The sequence below is a fragment of the Pongo abelii genome, chromosome X (genome assembly GCF_028885655.2).
Source record: "Pongo abelii isolate AG06213 chromosome X, NHGRI_mPonAbe1-v2.0_pri, whole genome shotgun sequence".
Classification (NCBI taxonomy): domain Eukaryota; kingdom Metazoa; phylum Chordata; class Mammalia; order Primates; family Hominidae; genus Pongo; species Pongo abelii.
Window position 1 is genome coordinate 146954887 of NC_072008.2, and position 24236 is coordinate 146979122.

Below are 24236 nucleotides of genomic sequence, written 5' to 3' on the forward strand. Positions count from 1 at the left end.
CTCCACAACACTGACAATTTCTTAAGAACACACACAGATGCTGGAAAATACACAACCAAGTCCTGCAGCACTAAGATATGTGCCTGTAATACCTAGATTTGCCACACAACACCCAGAATGGCCCTGCAAAACTCCAGAATGCACCACAACAAGAATACATGCCTTGCAACACCAGAGCATGCCTTACACCAGCAGTCCCCAACCTGTTTGGCACCAGGGACCACTTTTGTGGAAGACAGTTTTTCCACGGACTGGGGGTGAGGTGGGAGGAGTGGTTTGAGGATGAAACTGTTCTGCCTCAGATCATCAGGCATTAGATTCTCATAAGGAGTGCACAACCTTGATCCCTCTCATGCACGGTTCACAATAGGGTTCACACTCTTATGAGAATCTAATGCTGTAGCTGATCTGACAGGAGGCAGAGCTCTGGTGGTAATGCTTGCTCACTCACTGCTCGCCTCCTGCTGTGTGGCCTGATTCCTAGCAGGCCATGGAGTGGTACTGGTCCGTGGCCCAGGGGTTGGGGACCCCTGCCTTACATCACATGGCGTGCTCCATAGTACACAAACCATCCAAATAACATAGACTGACTCTATACTTACTTGCCTCAATAACATTAAGACATGCCTTAGACCACATAGAAATGTTAGATAACATACAGAAAAAAACACATAAATAACAGACATGCCCTATAACACTTACACTTGCCTCATAGCACTCAGGTTCGCCTGTGACAGCTAGATTTACCCCCAAAATACCTAGACCTACCCCAAAGCACCCAGACATGCCCCACATAACCAGAAACATCACATATCACTCAAACACCTTCCAACAATCAGACTTGCCTGACAACCCACTGTCCTACAATACATAGTGATGGCCCACAGCCAAGAGACTTCTCACAACTTACAGACTGGCCACAAAAAGCATCTTTTTGCTTTCACAACATCAAGACTTTCCACACAGCACACAGAAATAATGGACAAAGTTCAGAAAACCCCAGAGTGTACTGGTATGCCTCATAACATCCAGAGTCACCCCATAACACAGGACCTAGACTGGCCCGATAACATAGAATTAATACCCGCAATAAACAAACATGCCCTCTAATATATGAATTCATCACACAACATGCACACTGTCCCCACAAACACCTTTTTGGTGTCAAGAAGAAAAAGACTAGCTTCACAGAACAGAGAAATGCTGGACAGTGCACCTGCAGTTAAAAAAAAAAAAAAAAACAAAACAACCTCACAGACATAGCATTCATCACCCGAATGTGTTACATAGTAACAGGCATCATCTTATGACACACATATCTACCCTCCCAGCACCAGAGTAGCTCCATAAAATACCTTCTTGCTTTTACAGTGCAAAGACTTGCCTCATAGCACAAGTCTGACATGCTGGAGAACACTCAGACAAAACCTTTAACATACATAAATATCACCCAGATTCACTCCACAACATGAAATCTAACCCCGTGAAACCCATGATAGTCCACAAAACCAGACACGCCTTATGTCACCCAGTCTAGCTTCACAACAGCCAGGCATAATGAAAACTCGCCCCCGCAACTCATGAAAATACTCCACACCCAACAAACCTTCCCCCAACACAGAAACTTGCTGGGCAAAACAAATGCAATGGCTCATGCCTTGTAATCCCATCACTTTGGGAGGCTGAGGCAGGTGGATCACCTGAGGTGGGGAATTTGAGACCAGCCTGACCAACATGGAGAAACCCCATCTCTACTAAAAATACAAAATTAGTCTGGCGTGGTGGCACAGGCCTGTAATCCCAGCTACTCGGGAGGCTGAGGCAGGAGAATCGCTTGAACCCGGGAGGCGGAGGTTGCAGTGTTGTGCCATTACACTCCAGCCTGGGCAACAGAGGGAAACTCCATCTCAAAAAAAAAGAAAGAAAAAAACTTCATGACATTCTCACACCAAGACTTGCTTCAGAGCACACACAAAAGATATAAAAGGATTGAAAGCATACAGAACAACTTTGCAATGTGCAGATATACACCAGTACTCACCTCACCTTACAGAAAGTCATACAATAAGATCTCTGCTAGTTCCATGATACACACATTCCATACGTAGACACAGACACATTCCATACACATACACACACACATTCCATACACATTCCATACCAACACACACACACATTCAATACACACATACACATTCCATACACACACACAGACACACATTCCATACACATACACAGACACACATTCCATACACACACACACACATTCCATACACACACACAGACACACATTCCATACACATACACACACACATTCCATACACACACATTCAATACACACACACATTCCATACACACACACAGACACACATTCCATACACACACACATTCCATATGCACACACACACACATTCCATACACATACACAGACACATTCCATACACACACACACATTCCATACACACACACACACACACTCCATACACACACACACACACACACATTCCATACACAGACACATTCCATACACACACAGACACACATTCCATACACACACACAGACACATTGCATACACACACATTCCATACACACACATTCCATACACGCATTCCATACACACACAGAAACACATTCCATACACATACATTTCATACACACACACACATTCCATACACACACACACACTCCATACACACACATTCCATACACACACAGAGACACGTTCCATACACAAACATTCCATACACAGATATTCCATACACACACACATTGCTTACACACACACAGACACATTCCATACACATACAGAAACACATTCCATACTCACATAGACACATTCCATACACACACACACATTCCATACACACACACACATTCCATTCACACACACACATTCCATACACACAGAGACACGTTCCATACACACACACCCACACATTCCTTAAACACACAGACACATTCCATATACATACAGAAACACATTCCATACACACAAACATTCCATACACACACATGCCATACACACACACATTGTATACACATACACACAAACACATACAATACACAGAGACACATTCCATAAACAGACACATTCCATACACACACACACATTCCATACACATACACAGAGACACATTCTATACACAGACACACATTCTATACACAGACACACATTCCATACACACACACATTCCATACACACAGAGACACATTCCATACACACACACACACATTCCTTTAACAAACAGACACATTCCATACACATACAGAAACACATTCCATACACACACACATTCCACACACACACATTCTATACACATGCACACACACACATACCATACACGGAGACACATTCCATACACAGACACATTCCATACACACACACATTCCATACACATAGACACATTCCATATACAAAGACAGACACATTCCATACACACACACACACACATTCCATACACATACACAGACACATTCCATACACACACACACACATTCCATACACAGAGACATAATCCATACACACGCATTCCATACACACACACACACAGACATATTCCATAATCACCCACACATTTCATACACACACACAGATACATTCCATGCACACACACATTCCATACGCAGAGGCATTCCATACACACACATTCCATACACATACACAGACACACATTCCATACACACACACAGACACATTCCATACACATGCACACATTCCATACACACACAGAGACATATTCCATACCTACACACACACACACTCCATACACACACACATTCCATACGCACACACATTCCATATACACACACATTCCTTACACACCACACATTCCATACAGACACATTACACACACAGACACATTCCATACACACACATTCCATACACCCACACATTCCATACACACACCCACACATTCCATACACATACAGAAACACATTCCATACACACACACATTCCACACACACACACACATTCTATACACATACACACAAACACATACCATACACGGAGACACACTCCATGCACAGACACATTCCATACACATGCACACACGTTCCATACACACAAAAACATTCCATAAACATACACAGACACATTCCATACACACACATTCCATACACACGCACATTCCATACACACACGCACATTCCATACACAGACACATTCCATACACACAGAGACACACATTCCATACACACACATAGACATATTCCATAATCACACATTCATTCCGTACACATACACAGATACATTCCATACACACACACACATTCCATACACACACACAGATATTCCATACACACACACATTCCATACACACACACAGACATTCCATACACACACAGACACATTCCACAAACACACACATTCCATATACAGACACACACAGATTCCATTCACACACACACTCCATACAAACTCACACATTCCATACACACACATTCCATACACACAGAGACACATTCCTTACACACACCCACACATTCCATAGACATACAGAAACACATTATATACACACACACATTCCATACAGACACAGATTCCATACACATACACACAAACACATACAATACATGGAGACACATTCCATACACATAAACACACATTCCATACACACAAACACACATTCCATACACACAAACACATTCCGTACACATACACATACACATTCCATACACACACACACACACATTCCATACACATACACAGACACATTCCATACACACACACACAGACACATTCCATACATACATACATTCCATACACACACAGACACATTCCATACACACACGCATTCCATACACACAGAGACACATTTCATACACACAGACACACATTCCATACACACACACACAGACATATTCCATAATCACACGGACATTCCATACACATACACAGATACATTCCATACACACACACAGACATTCCATACACGCACACACATTCCATACACACACACAGATATTCCATACACGCACACACATTCCATACACACACACAGACATTCCATACACACACAGACACATTCCATGCACACACACATTCCATACACATACACAGACACACATGCCATACACACACACATTCCATATGCACACACACATTCCATACACACACACCTTACATACACACACACAGACACATTCCATACACACACACATTCCATACACACACACACATTTCATACACACAGACACACATTCCATACACATACACACATTCTATACACACACACATTCCATACACACACAGAGGCATATTCCATACACACACACACACATTGCATACACACACACATATTCCATACACACACACATTCCATACACACACAGACACATTCCATACACAGAGACATATTCCATACACACACATTCCATACACACACACACAGACATATTCCATAATCACACACAGATTCCATAAACACACACAGATACATTCCTTGCACACACACACACACATTCCATACACACAGGCATTCCACACACACACATTCCATACACATACACAGACACACATTCCATACACACATTCCATACACACACACAGACACATTCCATACACATACACACATTACACACACACACACACAAACACACACACACTCCATACACACAGAGACATATTCCATACATACACACACCCTCACATTCCATACACACACACATTCCATACACACACACACATTCCATACAATCTCACACATTCCATACACACACATTCCATACACACACACATTCCGTATACACAGAGACACATTCCATACACACACCCGCACATTCTATACACATACAGAAACACATTCCATACACACACACATTCCACAGACACTAACATTCCATATACATATACATACACACAAACACATAGCATACACGGAGACACATTCCATACACACAAACACATTCCATACACATACACAGACACATTCCATACACACACACACACACACACATTCCATACACATACACAGACACATTCCATACACACAGACACACATTCCAAACACACACACACATTCCATACACGGACATTCCATACACACACACACTGACATATTCCATAATCACACAGATATTCCATACACATACACAGATACATTCCATACACACACACATTCCGTACACACACACAGACATTCCATACACACAGACACATTCCACACAAACACACATTCCATACACAGACACACACACATTCAATTCACACACACACACACATTCCATTCACACACACACATTCCATACAAACTCACACATTCCATACACACATTGCATACACACAGAGACACATTCCATACACACACCCACACATTCAATACACATACAGAAACACGTTACATACACACACATTCCACACACTCACACATTCCATACACATACACACAAACACATACCATACACGGAGACACATTCCATACACAGACACATTCCATACACGTAAACACACATTCCATACACAAACACATTCCATACACATAGACACATTTCATCTACACACACACACACACATTTCATAAACATACACATTCCATACACACACAGACACATTTCATACACACACACATTCCATACACACACACATTTCCTACACACACACATTCCACACAGACACACATTCCATACACACACACATTCCATACACACAGACACACATTCCATACACACACACATTCCATACACACACATTCCACACACACACACACAGACATATTCCATAATCACACAGACATTCCATACACATACACCGATACATTCCACACACACACATTCCATACACACACACAGACATTCCATACACACACACATTCCATACACACACACATTCCATACACATACACAGACCCACATTCCATACACACACACATTCTGTACACACACACATTCCATACACATGCACATTCCATACGCACACACAGACACATTCCATGCACACACACATTCCACAAACACACGCACATTCCATACACACACATTCCATACACACGCAGACACACATTCCATACACACACACATTCCATACCCGTACACTGACATGCATTCCGTACACAGACACACACATTCCATACACACACACACTCCATACACAGACACACATTCCATACACACACACACTCCATACACAGACACACATTCCATACACACACACATTCCATACACACACACATTCCATACACACACACATTCCTTAGACACACACAGACACATTCCATACTCATACAGAAACACATTCCATACACACATAGACACATTCCATACACACACATTCCATACACAGATACACATACATTCCATACAGAGACACACACACATTCCATTCACACTCACACATTCCATAGACACACAATCCATACACACACACAGACTCATTCTATACACACACATAGACACATTCCATACACACACATTCCATACACACACACAGACTCATTCTATACACACACATAGACACATTCCATACACACACACATTCCATACACACTGACACACATTCCATACACACAGACACACATTCGGTACACACACACATTCCATACACACACACAGACTCATTCCATACACACACACATTCCATACACACAGACACACATTCGATACACACACACTTTCCATGCACACCCACATTCCATACACACACACACACACATTCCATACACGCAGACATACATTCCATGCACACACACACACATTCCATACACACGCACACACATTCCGTAGACACACATTGCATACAAACCCACACACATTCCATACACACACATTCCGTACACATACACACTCATTCCATAAACACACACACATTCCGTACACATACACAGACACTCATTCCATACACACACACACACATTCCATACACATGCACACACATTCCATACACACATTCCGTACACAGACACGTTCCATACACACACACAGACACACATTCCATACACACACATTCCATATGCACACACACCCACATTCCATACACACATGTATTCCATACACACACATACATTCCATACACACAGACACACATTCCATACACACAGACACACATTCGATACACACACACATTCCATACACATACGCACACACACATTACATACACAGACACACAGATTCCATACACACACACACACTCCATACACGCAGACATACATTCCATGCACACACACACATTGCATACGAACACACACACATTCCATACACACACATTCTGTACACATACACAGACACTCATTCCATACACACGCACACACATTTCATACACATGCACACACATTCCATACACACATTCCGTACACACACACAGACACACATACCATACACACACATTCCATATGCACACACAGACACATTCCATACACACACACACACCTTCCATACACACATATATTCCATACGCACACACACATTCCATACACACACAGACACACATTCCATACACACACACACATATTCTATACACATACACAGACACACATTCCATACACACAGACACACATTCCGTACACACACACACATTCCATACACACGCACAGACACAGATTCCATACACACAGACATACATTCCATGCACACACACACACATTCCATACGCATACACACACATTCCATACACACATTGCGTACGAACACACACACACATTCCATACACACACATTCCATACACATACACACACATTCCATATGCACACACAGACACATTCCATACACACACACATTCCATACACACATATATTCCATACATACACACACATTCCATACACACACACAGACACACTTTCCATACACACACACACACACATTCTATACACATACACACACAAACATTCCATACACACACATTCCATACACACACAGACACACATTCCATACACACACACACAAACATTCCATACTCACACATTCCATACACACACAGACACACATTCCATACACACACACACACATTCCATATGCACAAATACATTCCATACACACACACACATATTCCATACACACACACACATTCCATACACACACACAGACTAATTCCATACACAGAGACATATTCCATACACACACACAGGCACATTCTACACACAGATACATTCCATACACACACACACATTCCATACACACACACAGATTAATTCCATACACAGAGACATATTCCATACACACACGCAGACACATTCCATGCGCATATACATTCCAAATGCACACACAGACTCATTCCGTACACACACATAGACACATTCCATACACACACAGACGCATTCCATATGCATACACAGATATGTCCCCAAAGAAATAGATTGTCTCCATCATATGCATATTAACCCAACGAAATACTTTTGGACCTCTGTAACACCCAAACTTGACTCACAACACACATAAATACTGAACCACACAAATGAAACCTCCACTACCCAGACATACCCATTGTTTGAAGGCTTGCTGCAAAATACCCAGACTTATGCCATGATTTACAGACTTGGCCCATTGACCTATACCTACCTTGAATCACAGGGACTGATAGAGCAACACTCAGATGTGGCCCACAACCACAGATATGCCCTACCAAACCACTTTTTGCCTTCATAACATGAAGGCTTACCTCACAGAACACAGAAAGGATGAACAACACAGACAAATCAGACAACGCAGAAACATGTCCCATGACACCCAGACTTGCTGCACAGCATTCAGACTCACACTAAGACACTCATACTCACTCAATAGCACTGATTGCTTCACAACATACACACATAGCCCAAAACAGGCAAACATCATCCACAACTAACAGACATGTCCTACAATACAGGGGCATGCCACACAATTCACAAACTTTTTCTACACTGCCAACACTTGTCTCACATAACACACACAAATAAAAAAACCACAGAGATGTGCCCCACAGCACCCAGACTCGCTTCACTACTTTCAGACTTACCTTATGGCACCCACACGTACCTTATATCATACACATTTACCCTGCAACACTCAGCCTGGCCACAGAATATATTTACATGTCCATGCCCCACAACACACGCACATGCCTTCTAACACATGGACACACCCAAAATACACAAACGTTTTACACGACATACACTGACCCCAAAGAATGGCATCATAATGCACAATTACAACCAACTCAGATCTACCCTACAGAACAAAGACTCACCTCCCATACTTATCACACAATTCCTAAATTTACACCAAACACTCACACTCATCCCAAAATGCATAAACCCCCCCCAGAACAGATGCAGCACAACACGTGGATTTGCCCTCACTTAGAATAAATTCACAGCTCACACTTGTCACCCAATGGCCAGACACACCTTGCAATGTACAGACAACTCTTTCACAATGTAGATATTGCCTAAGCAATGCACAGAATTCCATAACATCACCAGCTCTTCCTACAATGGCGACTTACCTCACAGCACCCCAGATTGCATCAGAGCAGACACTCCACCCAAAATATACGGCTTCTTCCACACCTCCTGGATACACCTCACAATACACAAACATGTCTTGTAAGATATAGACGTCTCAGAACCATGAAGTATTGCATAAGAATTTACAAGCATTTCTCAAAACATATACTCCATAATTAATGGATACACAACATCTGCTCACATTCGCAAACACACAGACTTGCCTTCCTCCCCATCACCCTCTGCCAGCATAGTCTTGTGCAGCAGGTCTAAGATGTACTGCAGAAAACAGACTTGCCCCACTCTGTATGGAGTTCTACCCAACTTTCAAATTCATTCTACAATGCACAGACCTTCACTCTTACCTATAGCATTATCCCACAATGCAGAGACTTACCCACAAAGCAAATGATTACCTCAGAATGCACAGAGCCACCAGACATGCACCCAAACACACAGACATGTACCACAATACCAAGAAACACTCCACAATATGCATATGAGCCCACATTGGTGTCTCCATAACTTCCACACTAACCACTCAACACCTAGACCAACTTACTACGTCACACATGCTCCATGACATAAGACTCCCAGCACAGCCCATGGAACCCCGTCACAATGAACAATTTTTTTTTTTTTTAAGATGGATTTTCACTCTTGTTGCCCAGGCTGGAGCACAATGGCATGATCTCAGCTCACTGCAACCTCCGCCTCCTGGGTTCAAGCGATTTTCCTGTCTCAGCCTCCTGAGTAGCTGGGATTACAGGTGCCCGCCACTACGCCTGGCTAATTTTTGGTATTTTTAATAGAGACGGGGTTTCACCATGTTGGCCAGGCTGGTCTGGAACTCCTGACCTCAGGTGATCTGCCCACCTTGGCCTCCCAAAGTGCTGGGATTACAGGCGTGAGCCACCACACCCAACCGTGAACAATTTTACCTCACAGTGCAAAAATTCACAAAATGCCAAGACTTACCCCCCACAGCTAATCCAATATTACCGTAACACCTAAAGTTGCCTGAAGAGTCAGTCATGTACCAGAGTACTACACATATTCGTCACAATGCCTACAGTGAACCTACAAGAAACTGACTTGCCCTATATTGCTCATACTTACACCAGGACATGCCCTATAACCCACAGATAAGTTCCATAATGCAAAAATCTCCCTAACAATGCACAGCCTCACTCTACAACAGACAATTACTCCACTATGAGAAGAAGAGATCCCAAATATCCAGCCTTACCCATGAACTCACAGTCTTGCCACACCACATTAAGACATGTCTTACAGGCTGGGCGTGGTGGCTCACGCCTGTAATCCCAGCACTTTGGGAGGCCAAGGCAGGCGGATCACCTGATGTTGGGGGTTCGAGACCAGCCTGACCAACATGGAGAAACCCCATCTCTACTAAAAATACAAAATTAACTGGGCATGGTGGCACATGCCTGTAATCCCAGCTAGTCAGGAGGCTGAGGCAGGAGACTCACTTAAACCTGGGAGGTGGAGGTTGCAGTGAGCTGAGATCGCGCCATTGCACTCCAGCCTGAGCAACAAGAGTGAAACTCTGTCTCAAAAAAAAAAAAAAAAAAAAAAAAAAGAAAAAAAAAGACATGTTATCTTATAATGCACAAACTAACTCCATAATACTTAGATACAACTTACAGTGGACACGTGTATCCTATGACAGAAAGGTTTTCCTACAAACACAAAATTGCATTCTGATGCACAGATTTACCCCCAAATGCACAAAATCACTCTGCAATGCAAATGCCCCACAAAAATCCATGTGCCGCCCAACACCCAAAATTACCCCAGGACTCACAGACTTGCACCACAGGATCAAGACCTACCCCATATTGTACAGATATGCTCCTCACCAGGCATGGCTTTTACAATACAGCCTCACCCCATGAGGTACCCTTGACTGAAACCGTAGATACGGCCTACAGTGTACTTACCCCCACAACAACGTGGAAAACTAATGAAAGGTGCGTCCTCCAATGTACAAAATATCTTGCAAATTCATAGACATTCCCCACAGTCTCAGAATTGCCACATCGTTTTCAGACTTTCTTCCAAATGCAGACTTACTCTAAAACACTTAGAATCAAATTAGACATACAGACTCAACCCATATGAGATTCTCCCTACAGTGCACTAACCTGCTCCACAACACTCAGGCTCTCCTAGAACACACAGAATCTCATCACAACCTCACATCACCCCACAACGCCAATATGTGACCTACAAAACATAAAAATGCACGTGACAATTCACAACAAGCATCACAATGTACAGGTTTGCCCCACAACACTGAGACACACACCCTGTCATCCGCAGATACATCCTATCACATGAAATCACCCCACAAAACAAGCCATCACACAACACAAAAACCCACAATTCAAACATGCTTAATTATAACTTGACATACCCCACAACACACAAAATTGCATTATAATGCAGGCTGACCTTATAGCACACAGAGCGGTCCTATAGTATTATACAAACACAAGCTTCGCCTACACCCCAGAATTGCCCCTAACCACCCACATTCTCTTTACAACACGAAGACACACCTCATATCACATCGAGAATCAGCCTGTATCATACAGAATTGCCCGAAAATGCACAGAATTGGACCACAAGTTCCAGAAATGCCATACTAGGTGCAGACAGAGCCTCATTCCTGAGGGACTACCACCCTTAGAAAAAAAAAAACAAACACATAGATTTCCTGTAAGGCAGAGACACACTATAAAATGCAAAGATTGCCCCATCACATGGAGATTTACTATAGCTGTCCAGAATCAACCCATAAAATATATAGTCTCACCTCATGACTTCAAGACACATCCCACAATATACAGACTGTCATGTATAGACCACAACACCTGGACATGCCCTACAATGTGAGGACATGATCCCCACTCTGTAGACTACCCGAGCACTGCATATAATTGAATCCAGAAAATCATAATCATAAAAGTCACAGCAGCTAGAATCACTCCCACAAAGCATGCTACCCCAAACCAGATGCTGATGACCAACTGCGCCCACGCTTTATAGAGATAGCCTATGGTAAAAAGGAATTTGAGGAGAAAAAAGAAAAAAATATATAGAGATATATGACAATCCACAGCTTCCCCGTGTGCCATTTATATATGCCTCTTCTTTTTTCTTTTTTTTTTTTCTTTTTTTTTTTTGAGACGGAGTCTTGCTCTGTCACCAGGCTGGAGTGCAGTGGCACGATCTCGGCTGACTGCAACCTCCGCCTCCCGGGTTCAAGTGATTCTCCTGTCTCAGCCTCCCCAGTAGCTGAGACTACAGGTGCACGCCACCATGCCCAACTAATTTTTGTATTTTTAGTAGAGACGGGGTTTCACCATGTTGGCCAAGATGGTCTCTATCTCTTGACCTCGTGATTTGCTCACCTCGGCCTCCCAACGTGCTGGGATTACAGGTGTGAGCCATTGCGCCCGGCCTTTATATATGTCTCTTTTAATGTAGAGAACAGCCTCGCAGTGCAGACATGTATCCCACTTGGCACAGATTGGCACCACAAGAAACTCCCTCACAGGACCTACGCTTCCCTATACTTTGAATAACCCACATACTTGATCATAACCCACTTTCCTATCAGAAAGACTCATGCCACAACATAAAGCTCATTATTCCAAAACACATAGAACCGACTCCCAATGTGAAGAGACTTCCCTTGTAACAAAAAGATGTTCTCTGCCACACTCAGACTTACCTCACCTCACCAGACTTACCTCACCTCACCAGACTTGACCCACAACATCTAGCCTTGCACCACTACACAGAGACATGTCATTTCACCAAGAAACTAGCCCCAGAACACTCAGGCTTGCCTCATGGTCGTTATACACTCATACCTTAGACTCATATCATGATGCAGAAGAGGCATATACAGGGAAAATGTAATCCACAATGCACATACTCAGTCCACAATGCATAGACTTGCCCCATATTTCACAGCTGGCTCTCATAATTCCCAGACTTGTTACACAATACTCGGAAGGCCTTACAACACCTAGAAAAAGCAGCATGATAGGTATGCTCACTCTAGAACATTCAGATTCACTTCATAAAGGACAAACTCAGTCAGTTACATTGAATACCTAACACCATATTGTTTGCTCCACAGAATATGAGGAGAGGGCCTACATGCTCACACAGAGCTTTGACAAGTGACTTCATTTCTTTCTTTCTTTCTTTTTTGAGACAGTCTTGCTCTGTTGCCCAGGCTGGAGTGCAGTGGCGCAATCTCGGCTCACTGTAACCTCCATCTCCTGGGTTCAAGCACTTCTCCTGCCTCAGCCTCCCAAGTAGCTGGGATTACAGGTGCATGCCACCACACCCGGCTAATTTTGTATATTTCTGGTAGAGATGGAGTTTCATCATATTGTCGAGGCTGGTCTCGAACTACTGACCTAGAGATCCACCTGCCTTGGCCTCCCAAAGTGCTGGGATTACAGGCATTAGCTAGCGCAACCAGCGGACTTCATTTCTTTGAGTCTGTTTACCTATTTGTAAACATGGATGCAATATTTACTTTTAGACTATTCCAAGGATTAAATGAGGTAACTTCAGGAAAGAATCAAGGTTCATAACATAGAATTTAGAGGCAGACTTGCCTGCTTCCAATCCTGGCTCCACCACTCCCTGGTGCTATTACCTGGGCACATTAAATATTGAAATGCTCTGTGGTAGAGCACAAGGAATATGAGTTTGGTGTCTGTCAGACCTGGTTTTGAATTCTGTCTCTGCCACTTACTGGCCATGTGACCTTAGGCAAGGTACTTTAATTCACCAGTCTTCAGCTCCTCACTTATAGATTGGGGATGATGATGTTCCCTGCCTTCGAGGCTGTTGTAAGGATTAAATGATGCCTGACATCTTAATCTAACAAGCAAGATTGTACAGGCACAGCCACCGACTCACACCCAATGCATGAGTGTATGTATATTATATACACATGGATACATAGACATGCAGAAGCTCACACAGATGAATATTTGCAAGCAGTAAACATAAGGACAAAACATGTCCACATGGACACAGATGCTACCTTACATGCCTGGACTCGTGCAGAAATAAATACAGGTGAATACAGATATAGTCCCACAAACTTACATATGTACACCTAGACATGGCTACTGCCCCCAAACAAGACAGGATTTCACCCACTTAAATGATGACACACTCAAAACCCCCATTACAGGCGAGGCGTGTCAGTTCATGCCTGTAATCCCAGCACTTTGAGAGGCTGAGGCGGGTGGATCACCCGAGGTCAGGAGTTTGAGACCAGACAGGCCAACATGGTGAAACCCCGTCTCCACTAAAAATACAAAAATTAGCTGGGCGTGGTGGCAGGCGCCTGTAATCCCAGCTACTTGAGAGGCTGAGGCAGGAGAATCGCTTGAACCCAGGAGGCAGAGGTTGCAGTGAGCCAAGATCGAGCCATTGCACTCCAGCCTGGGCGACAAGCGTGAAACTCGACCTCAAAAAACGACAACAAAAAACAAAAACAAAAACAACCCATTACAGGCCCATGCATAAAGAGCTCTATAAATGTACTTGCATATATAGATATTTAAATGCACAGGCAGATGTACACTGAGATGCCATGTATACCTACACAGAAATACCGAAGCAGACTACATCCTAAGCATGTAAGAGACATACACATATATCTATAGATAATACCTACCTAAACACACTTTAGACATGCATATGTACATATAGACATCCACTGGCACACAAATGCACAGATGTACAGACATGCACCCTCACGTGTCAACATACACACACATTGGCATGCACATATCCACACTGTTCTACAAATCTACTCCTATGTTCATGACATACAAGTCCTAAATGCACATTGAATATATGTATATACACATATACATGTGCCAATGTAGGTATATGGATGCATTTATAGACTTAATCTTGCCACAAACAGAAACACAGATTTACACACGCACAGACATTAGAGACACATGCAATTCATACATATGAAAAACAGACACCTAACCACGAAGAAGCACCTTTACAAAGGTGGCTATGACTTTTTTTTTTTTTTTTTTTTTTTCTGAGACAGAGTCTTGCTCTGTCATCCAGGCTGGAGTGCAGTGGCGTGATCTCAGCTCACTGCAACCTCCACCTCCCAGGTTCAAGCAGTTCTCTGCCTCAGCCTCCCAAGTAGCTGGGATTACTGGCACCCACCACCACGCCTGGCTAATTTTTGTATTTTTAGTAGAGACGTGGTTTCACTATCTTAGCTAGGCTGGTCTCAAACTCCTGACCTCAGGTGATCCACCCGTCTTGGTCTCCCAAAGTGCTGGGATTACAGGCATGAGCCACCGCGCCCAGCCGAGGCTGTGACTTTTAACGTGCCCTTGTCTTAGTCTCTTCAAGAGAGAATGAAAATTATCAAGCTCCTGCTAAATACACTGTGTAAAAGTAGATGTGGACATCACCAGAAGGATCTCTAAAAGATTTTGAGTTCACATGCGAGTATGCACACACCTCACAAACCCATGTGCACATGAGCTTTCACGTGCACAGAATCAGAGACATAACATCACATGGAATCACAGAAATAGAAACATGTGCATAGCCACATATAGAAAGATACATGGACAGACACACACCTCACTAAAATGTCAAACTGTAATATTTAAATGCATGTCTTTTGAAGTTAAAAAAAAAAAAACAAACCTTCATTTTTATCCCAGCTCCATCACTTACTAGTCCAATGATTTGGGGCCATTTTCTTGCCTTCTCACCTGTAACATGGGAGTAATATTAGCACCTATCTTTTAGAGTTCTTTGAAGATGTAGTGAAATGAAGGGCTTAGCCCAGTGCTTAGAATGTCATAGATGTTGCTGCTATTGCTGTTATCTTTTAGTTTTGGTACAAAGTGCTTAGCTAAATAGGGTTTGGTTTTTGTGGTCAAACTGCATGATTATATCATAGAGATGTATTAATCAACTTTTTTTGTAAATGTATTAACAAAGAATAATTTATTAATGTAATAATATAGATTACATCCACAAACAAGGTCATTTCTGAAATTCTCAGTGATGATAAGAGATTATTACTGTCTCTGGCAAATGGAAAGACCTGAAATTTTTCCTGCTAGTGTGGTTTGTTGTTGTTATTACTGTCGTTAGTATTCTTTTCCTCTTTTCAGGAGGAGATGGAAGATGGAGAGCGGAGTGGAAGAATGGGAAGAGGGCTTCGTGCCCGGTGCACATTTGCCACCTAGTGACCAAACTGAGTAAGTACCGTATTTGTGGATTGCTCAGAAACGTCCCTAAAACTTCACTCATTGCAAGGTTGTGTAACCACCGTGGTGAATAAGCACGTATACATCAAGTTATAGCGATTTCTGCTACATATCTAGAAATTTTTAAAAAGTCATAAAATAAAAAGAAATCTTTCTCTCTAACTTTTCCCCCTGCCATCCGAAATTTCCCCGTGGAATTCACTGAGACCGTGTTCTATAGCAGTGATCTTCGTACCTTCTAATTATTTGCCACCTAACATCATTTTGGAAAATGGTCTACTCCATCACACATCTTGAAGTGAACACCTGAAATTTCTTATCATAAGTTTAAGTATTTGTAGCGTATTTCCAGCATATTATGAATACTCCGACTTTTAAATAAATTGATTTCATCAAATTTTTGCATGCATTGAATGAAATAAAAATACCATACTCATTTGATATTCATAATTGTTGATTTAAAAAAACATGAACAAGGTCTTCTTTAGCAGTCAGAAATTTTATGTAATGTTTCTATCTCCTTGAACTTGCCATTCCATTCAACTTCCCTCACATAATGTATAATAATGTATATATTTTTAATATTTGAAGGCCCCTTATTGGTCACCTTACCATACATGCCTGCAAAAAGTATACAAGAATTGAAAAAAATTTTCTATGACTCTATGCCTCAAAATATTAAAATTTTTATCATAAATTTATTAGTAGTACACAATCAGAAGAACTTAAAATATTACACATTTGGTAAGTAATTAGTAAAATGAAAAGTAAAATTGGTTGAAAATACATCTCTTTTTTTTTTTGAGACAGAGTCTTGCTCTGTCACCAAGGCTGGAGTGCAGTGGCGCAATTTCAGCTCACTGTAACCTCCACCTTCCAGGTTCAAGCAGTTCTCGTGCCTCAGCCTCCTGAGTAGCTGGGATTACAGGCATGCGCCACCACGCCCGGCTAATTTTTTTTGTATTTTCAGTAGAGACAGGGTTCCACCATGTTGGCCAGGCTGGTCTCAAACTCTCGATCTCAGGTGATCCGCTCACCTTAGCCTCCCAAAGTGCTGGGATTACAGGCATGAGCCACCCTGCCTGGCCAAAAATACATCTCTTAAGTGAATATGATTTTATTTTCCCCAAACTAATTTTTGAATCTGAGAATGGCACTTATTTCTAATGAGCCAGACTTCAGTTCCTGTCCTTCATTTTTATAGATAAAAGAACTCAGAAAATTTTGTTCCCATAAATAATCATGTAGTGACCTGTCATCAAAAATAATTTTTAGTGGTTAAAAAAATTTTAATTAAATTTTTGATGTTTAACAGACAACTTGATTAGACCCATCTTTAATTCTGTGAAAGCAAAGAAACCCTCTGATTTACTAAAGGATTTGTTGTTCAGTCACTTTTTCAGTTTCTGGGAAGTTTACTAAAATGGCTTTCCCCAAATTTATTACATAACTATTATATCTGTTACATTTTCATTTGAGGCATTATTTAAAATACATTATACATATAAAAGGTTGTGAAAATCAAAGTACTTAGATCAATATGTCTTTGCCAATACAATAATTTTGATAAAATGCTATTTATTTATTTATTTATTTATTGAGACAGAGTTTCGCTCTTGTTGCCCAGGGCTGGAGTGCAATGGCGCGATCTCGGCTCACTGCAACCTCCGCCTTACGGGTTCAAGCGATTCTCCTGCCTCAGCCTCCTGAGTAGCTGGGATTGCATGCATGTGCCACCATGCCCAACTAATTTTTGTATATTTAGTAGAGACGGGGTTTTCCATGTTTGTCAGGCTGGTCTTGATCTCCCAACCTCAGATGATCTGCCTGCCTCGGCCTCCCAAAGTGCTGGGATTACAGGCGTAAGTCACCGCGCCCAGCCTTTAATTTATTATATTCTATAAATATAAGAACTTGAGGCTACAGGTTTGAATTAACAATTTTATGGAAAATATTCATAATATAATTTATTTGGCAAAGGCAGTATTCATATAAAAATAATCAACAAAATCAGATTTACTTTCAGAAAAAGTGTCTGACTTCATTTTTCAAGGAAAAAATATTAATATACGTTTTGAGGTGCATTATTAAAACCATGGATAAATCAATTATGGAGCACCTTGTTAAACAGATAACTAGCAAAGTAAATATCATATTAAAATAAATATGAGGCTTTTATCCACTTCAAAATAAATTAAGAAATTAAATAATAACTTTGTTTCTGATATATAATTTTAAATTAAACAATGTAGTATGTGGTTACCATTATAAGTCTTACATGAAACAAGGAATCTGAAGGTAGGCAGAATTTCTCATGTAAATATGTATGTATGTGTTTTTAGAACATTGGAGGTGAATTTCTTGGAATAGTTGACTAAGAGTAGCATATACATTTTTTTTCAAATCCATAAACTTCATTAGACCATAGAATTAAAGTTTTCTTTTTCTTTTCTTCTCTTCTTTTTTTTTTTTTTTGAGACAGAGACTCGTTCTGTTGCCAGGCTGGAGTGCAGTGAGGTGATCTCGGCTCACTGCAACCTCCACCTCCCAGGTTCAAGCGATTCTTCTGCCTCAGCCTCCCGAGTAGCTGGGATTACAGGCGCCCTCCATCACGCCCAGCTAATTTTTGTATGTTTAGTAGAGACGGGGTTTCACCATGTTGGCCAGGATGGTCTCGATCTCCTGACCTCGTGATCCACCCACCTCGGCCTCCCAAAGTGCTGGGATTACAGGCGTGAGCCACTGTACTCGGCCTAGAATCAAACTTTTTAACGATATTTTATGAAAGAGTCTAAAAAATAATTGCTAAATATAAAACTAGCATATCATTTTATTTTTGATAATAGGAGGTAGAAAGTATAAAGGTTATTTATAAAATGAAATGAAGATTGATGGTTTTTTCTTTTTTCTTTTTCTTTTCTTCTTTTTTTTTGGAGTCAGAGTCTCACTCTTTTGCCCAGGCTGGAGTGCAGTGGTGCAATCTTGGCTCATTGCACTCTCCGCCTCCTGGATTCAAGTGAGTCTCATGCCTCAGCCTCCCGAGTAGCTGTGATTATAGGTGCGAGCCGCGACACCTGGTTAATTTTTGTCTTGTTAGTAGAGGCAGGGTTTCCCCATGTTGCCCAGGCTGGTCTCGAGCTCCTAGACTCAAGCAATCCATTTGCCTCGGTCTCCCAAAGTGCTGGGATTACAAGCTTTAGCCACCACAGTCGACTGAGGATTGATTTTAATTGGAAAAGATATTTTATGATACAGTCTGAGAAAACAGGTTCTAACAAGTTTAATACAATGATCACATAATTTCTGAAATAAATTACATAATTTCTTGTTTAATTTTTAACTTTTTAAATAATTTTGATACATTTGTACCTACTTATGAGGTACATGTGAAATTTTGTTACATGCCTAGAATTTGTAATGATCAAGTCAAGGTGTTTATGGTAACTATCACCTGAGTATTTATCATTTCTCTGTATTAGGTACATTTCAGCTCCTCTCGTCTAGCTATTCTGAAAAACACAATGCATTGTTGTTACCTATAGTCACCTTACTATGCTATCAAACACTAGAACTTATTCCTTCTATTTAACTGTGTGTTTGTATCAATTAATAAGTCTCTCTTCATCCCTCCCCTCCTGCTTATACAGCCTTCCCAGTCTCTGGTGTCTATTATTTTACTCTCTACCTCCACGAGATCAACTTTTTTAGCTCCCACATATGAGTGAGCATATGTACTATTTGTCTTTTTGTGCCTGGTTTATTTTACTTAAGATAATGACTTCAAGTTCCATCCATGTTGCTGCAAATGATAGGATTTCATTCCTTTTTATGACCCAGTAGTATTCCATGGTTTATATGTACCACGTTTTCTTTATCCATTCATCTGTGGATGGACACTTAGGTTGATTCCATATCTTTGCTATTGTGAATAGTGCTACAATAAACATGGGAGTGCATGTATCCCTTTGATATATTAATTTCTATTCCTTTAGGTAAATACCCAGTAGTGGTATTGCCAATTTCTATACATAAGTTTTACCAAAGTCTAAATATTTTTTAGTACTAGAAAACAGTCCAATTATGTTGAAAAGAATCAGTGTCAGCAATATATACTGCAACTAGTTAGGAGATGCTCTTTTTTTCCCAGTTGATGACACATGTTAGTGATTAATATTGAGAATAGCTGGAAAATAATGCTTAATTTTAAGCATGTGGGAAAAAATGATGTTCTTAGGTAGATTGATTTTAAGAGCGAATACACGTAAGAGCTGAGCACCTGAAAGTGGATTCATTGATACTGTTCCTACTCACGTACTTCTTGAAAAGAATTTGTGTAACAGTAGCCTAGTGTGAAGATCACTGTTCTAGTCTGTCTCCTGCAAGATTGTTCCAGAACAATATATTGTTGTAATTGTTGGAATAACCCATTTATTGTAGTTTATGTTCACAACCATGCAATGGAAGTAGTTGTCACTTTTGAATTTCTGCCAGATGCTTCTGTGAGTGATCATGTTTGAGCAAAATGTCCTGGAAGGGATGTTTTTGTTTTGTTGATAAATACATATTTTGACTAAACTTGTTTTGTCCAGTTTGGGAGCCACAATCACATGTGGCTATTTAACATTTAAAATGTGGCTGGTACAAACAGATATACTGTAAGTATAAAATACATACTGGATTTCAAGGACATGACAAACATAAAGTATTTCACTAATATTTTATGTTAATTACATGTTGAAATAATATTTTGATGATATGGAATTAAATAGTACATTTCACTAAAATTAATTTTACCTGATTTTTAAACTTTTAAAAAATGTTGCAACATGAAAATTTAAAATTACTTGTGAAGCTCACATTGTATATATTATATGACAGTGCTGGTCTAACGTTTATATTGGAAATCTCTCTAAGTTTCCCTAAAACCACTTCTATGGAAAAAATTGATTTTCCACTAATCTGGCTCAGTATATTGCTATTCTGATGTAACGTGTGCCTTTTACTAGTTTTTGGGTTTCCATATTGGGGGATTTTTAGTAGTAAGCAAGAAAAAGTTAAAAAAGTAATATTCCAGTAAGAATATTGGAAAAAAAGTCTATTCGTAAGTACCTAGACACTTTCCCATATGAACTTTGAAAGACTTCTTGGTGGTTACATATGAAGCTTTTCAGACTCTTCATAATTCCAGTGGTGGATAATGCATTCTATTGAAGACATGAAGTATTTAATCACATCTGATTTTTTTCTTTTTCTTTTTGAGATGGAGTTTCACTCTTGTTGCCCAGGCTGGAGTGCAATGGTATGATCTTGGATCACAGCAACTTCTGCCTCCCGGGTTCAAGCGATTCTCCTGCCTCAGTCTCCCTAGTAGCTGGGATTACAGGCATGCACCACCACGCCCGGCTAATTTTTTGTATTTTTAGTAGAGACGGGGTTTCTCCATGTTGGTCAGGCTAGTCTCGAACTCCCGACCTCAGGTGATCTGCCTGCCTTGGCCTCCCAAAGTGCTGGGATCACAGGCGTAAGCTGCCACCCCCATCCACATCTGAAATTTTTTATGTAATTATTTTTATGTAACATTAAGAGAAAAATACACTTCCAGATAAACTATGATGTAATGCTTTCATATTCATAGAATTTTAATTTTATACTTACGAATGAGCTCTTTTAGACTTATTTAGATATATATTTTTATTATGTATCATGATATAACAACAGCCGTGACCAAATTTGAGCATAAACAGACAATGTCTACCCCTATTCAACCGCCTTCTGGCCCACAGTGACTGTAAAATGCCATTGATTATAAGATCCATTCTGATTTCAGTGATGTGAAGTGTGGTAAAAAAATATGCATCCTAGAATTGATTAAATACACCAAGTCATTTATCAAGAGAAAAGGATCATGGAGGGCAGAAAGTCAAACTCGAAGACATTGGCCTAATGAAAACACCTTTTCTATATATTATCGTATTTATAAAACTTAAAATGTGATTCTCTTTAAAATTTTATCAGAGTCCTCTTAAATAACATTTCATTATACATCTCATCATAATTGGTATTTCATGGTTTTCCTGGCATTCTGTTCTTTGTTTCCTGGTTTGGAAGTGGGAGGGTTAGGGAAGAATGGTGACATGTGGGGCCAGGGCTGGGACAGACCGGGTCTCTCCAGGCTGAAAAGGTCTGGTACCTCCATTGGGAGAACTGCTCAGCACAGTCTTGTGTGAAGCTATGACTTCAATGACTCTGTTTTTCTTCATAAGTAAGCTGACAGATGGAGTTCTCCTCGTCAAGGCTTAGTTTAGTCTTAACATAATCAGTATATCCTTTCTTGACTGAAGGGTCTAAGAAGGGAAGGAATGAAGATTGAGCAGCTTCTCTAGTTTTTGTTTTATATTATATTCGGGAGGTCAGCAGGATGCATCAAAATTTCACAGGAAGTACATTATCTCAAGAATCAATAAAATAAAAACGAGATTTGTCAACCAGGAATTA

The 24236-nt window shown here is 40.8% G+C and overlaps 1 protein-coding gene across 2 annotated transcripts in view; it reads left to right on the forward strand.

The window, feature by feature from the left end:
• Positions 1-24236, forward strand: part of LOC112130931 (uncharacterized) — an 89528-nt gene that overhangs the window by 15430 nt on the left and 49862 nt on the right. For both annotated transcript variants that reach the window (XM_054545150.2, XM_054545151.2), the window contains exon 4: positions 17646-17732. In XM_054545150.2, the coding sequence (XP_054401125.1) occupies positions 17646-17732 (87 nt within the window). The remainder of the gene's footprint in view (positions 1-17645; positions 17733-24236) is intronic.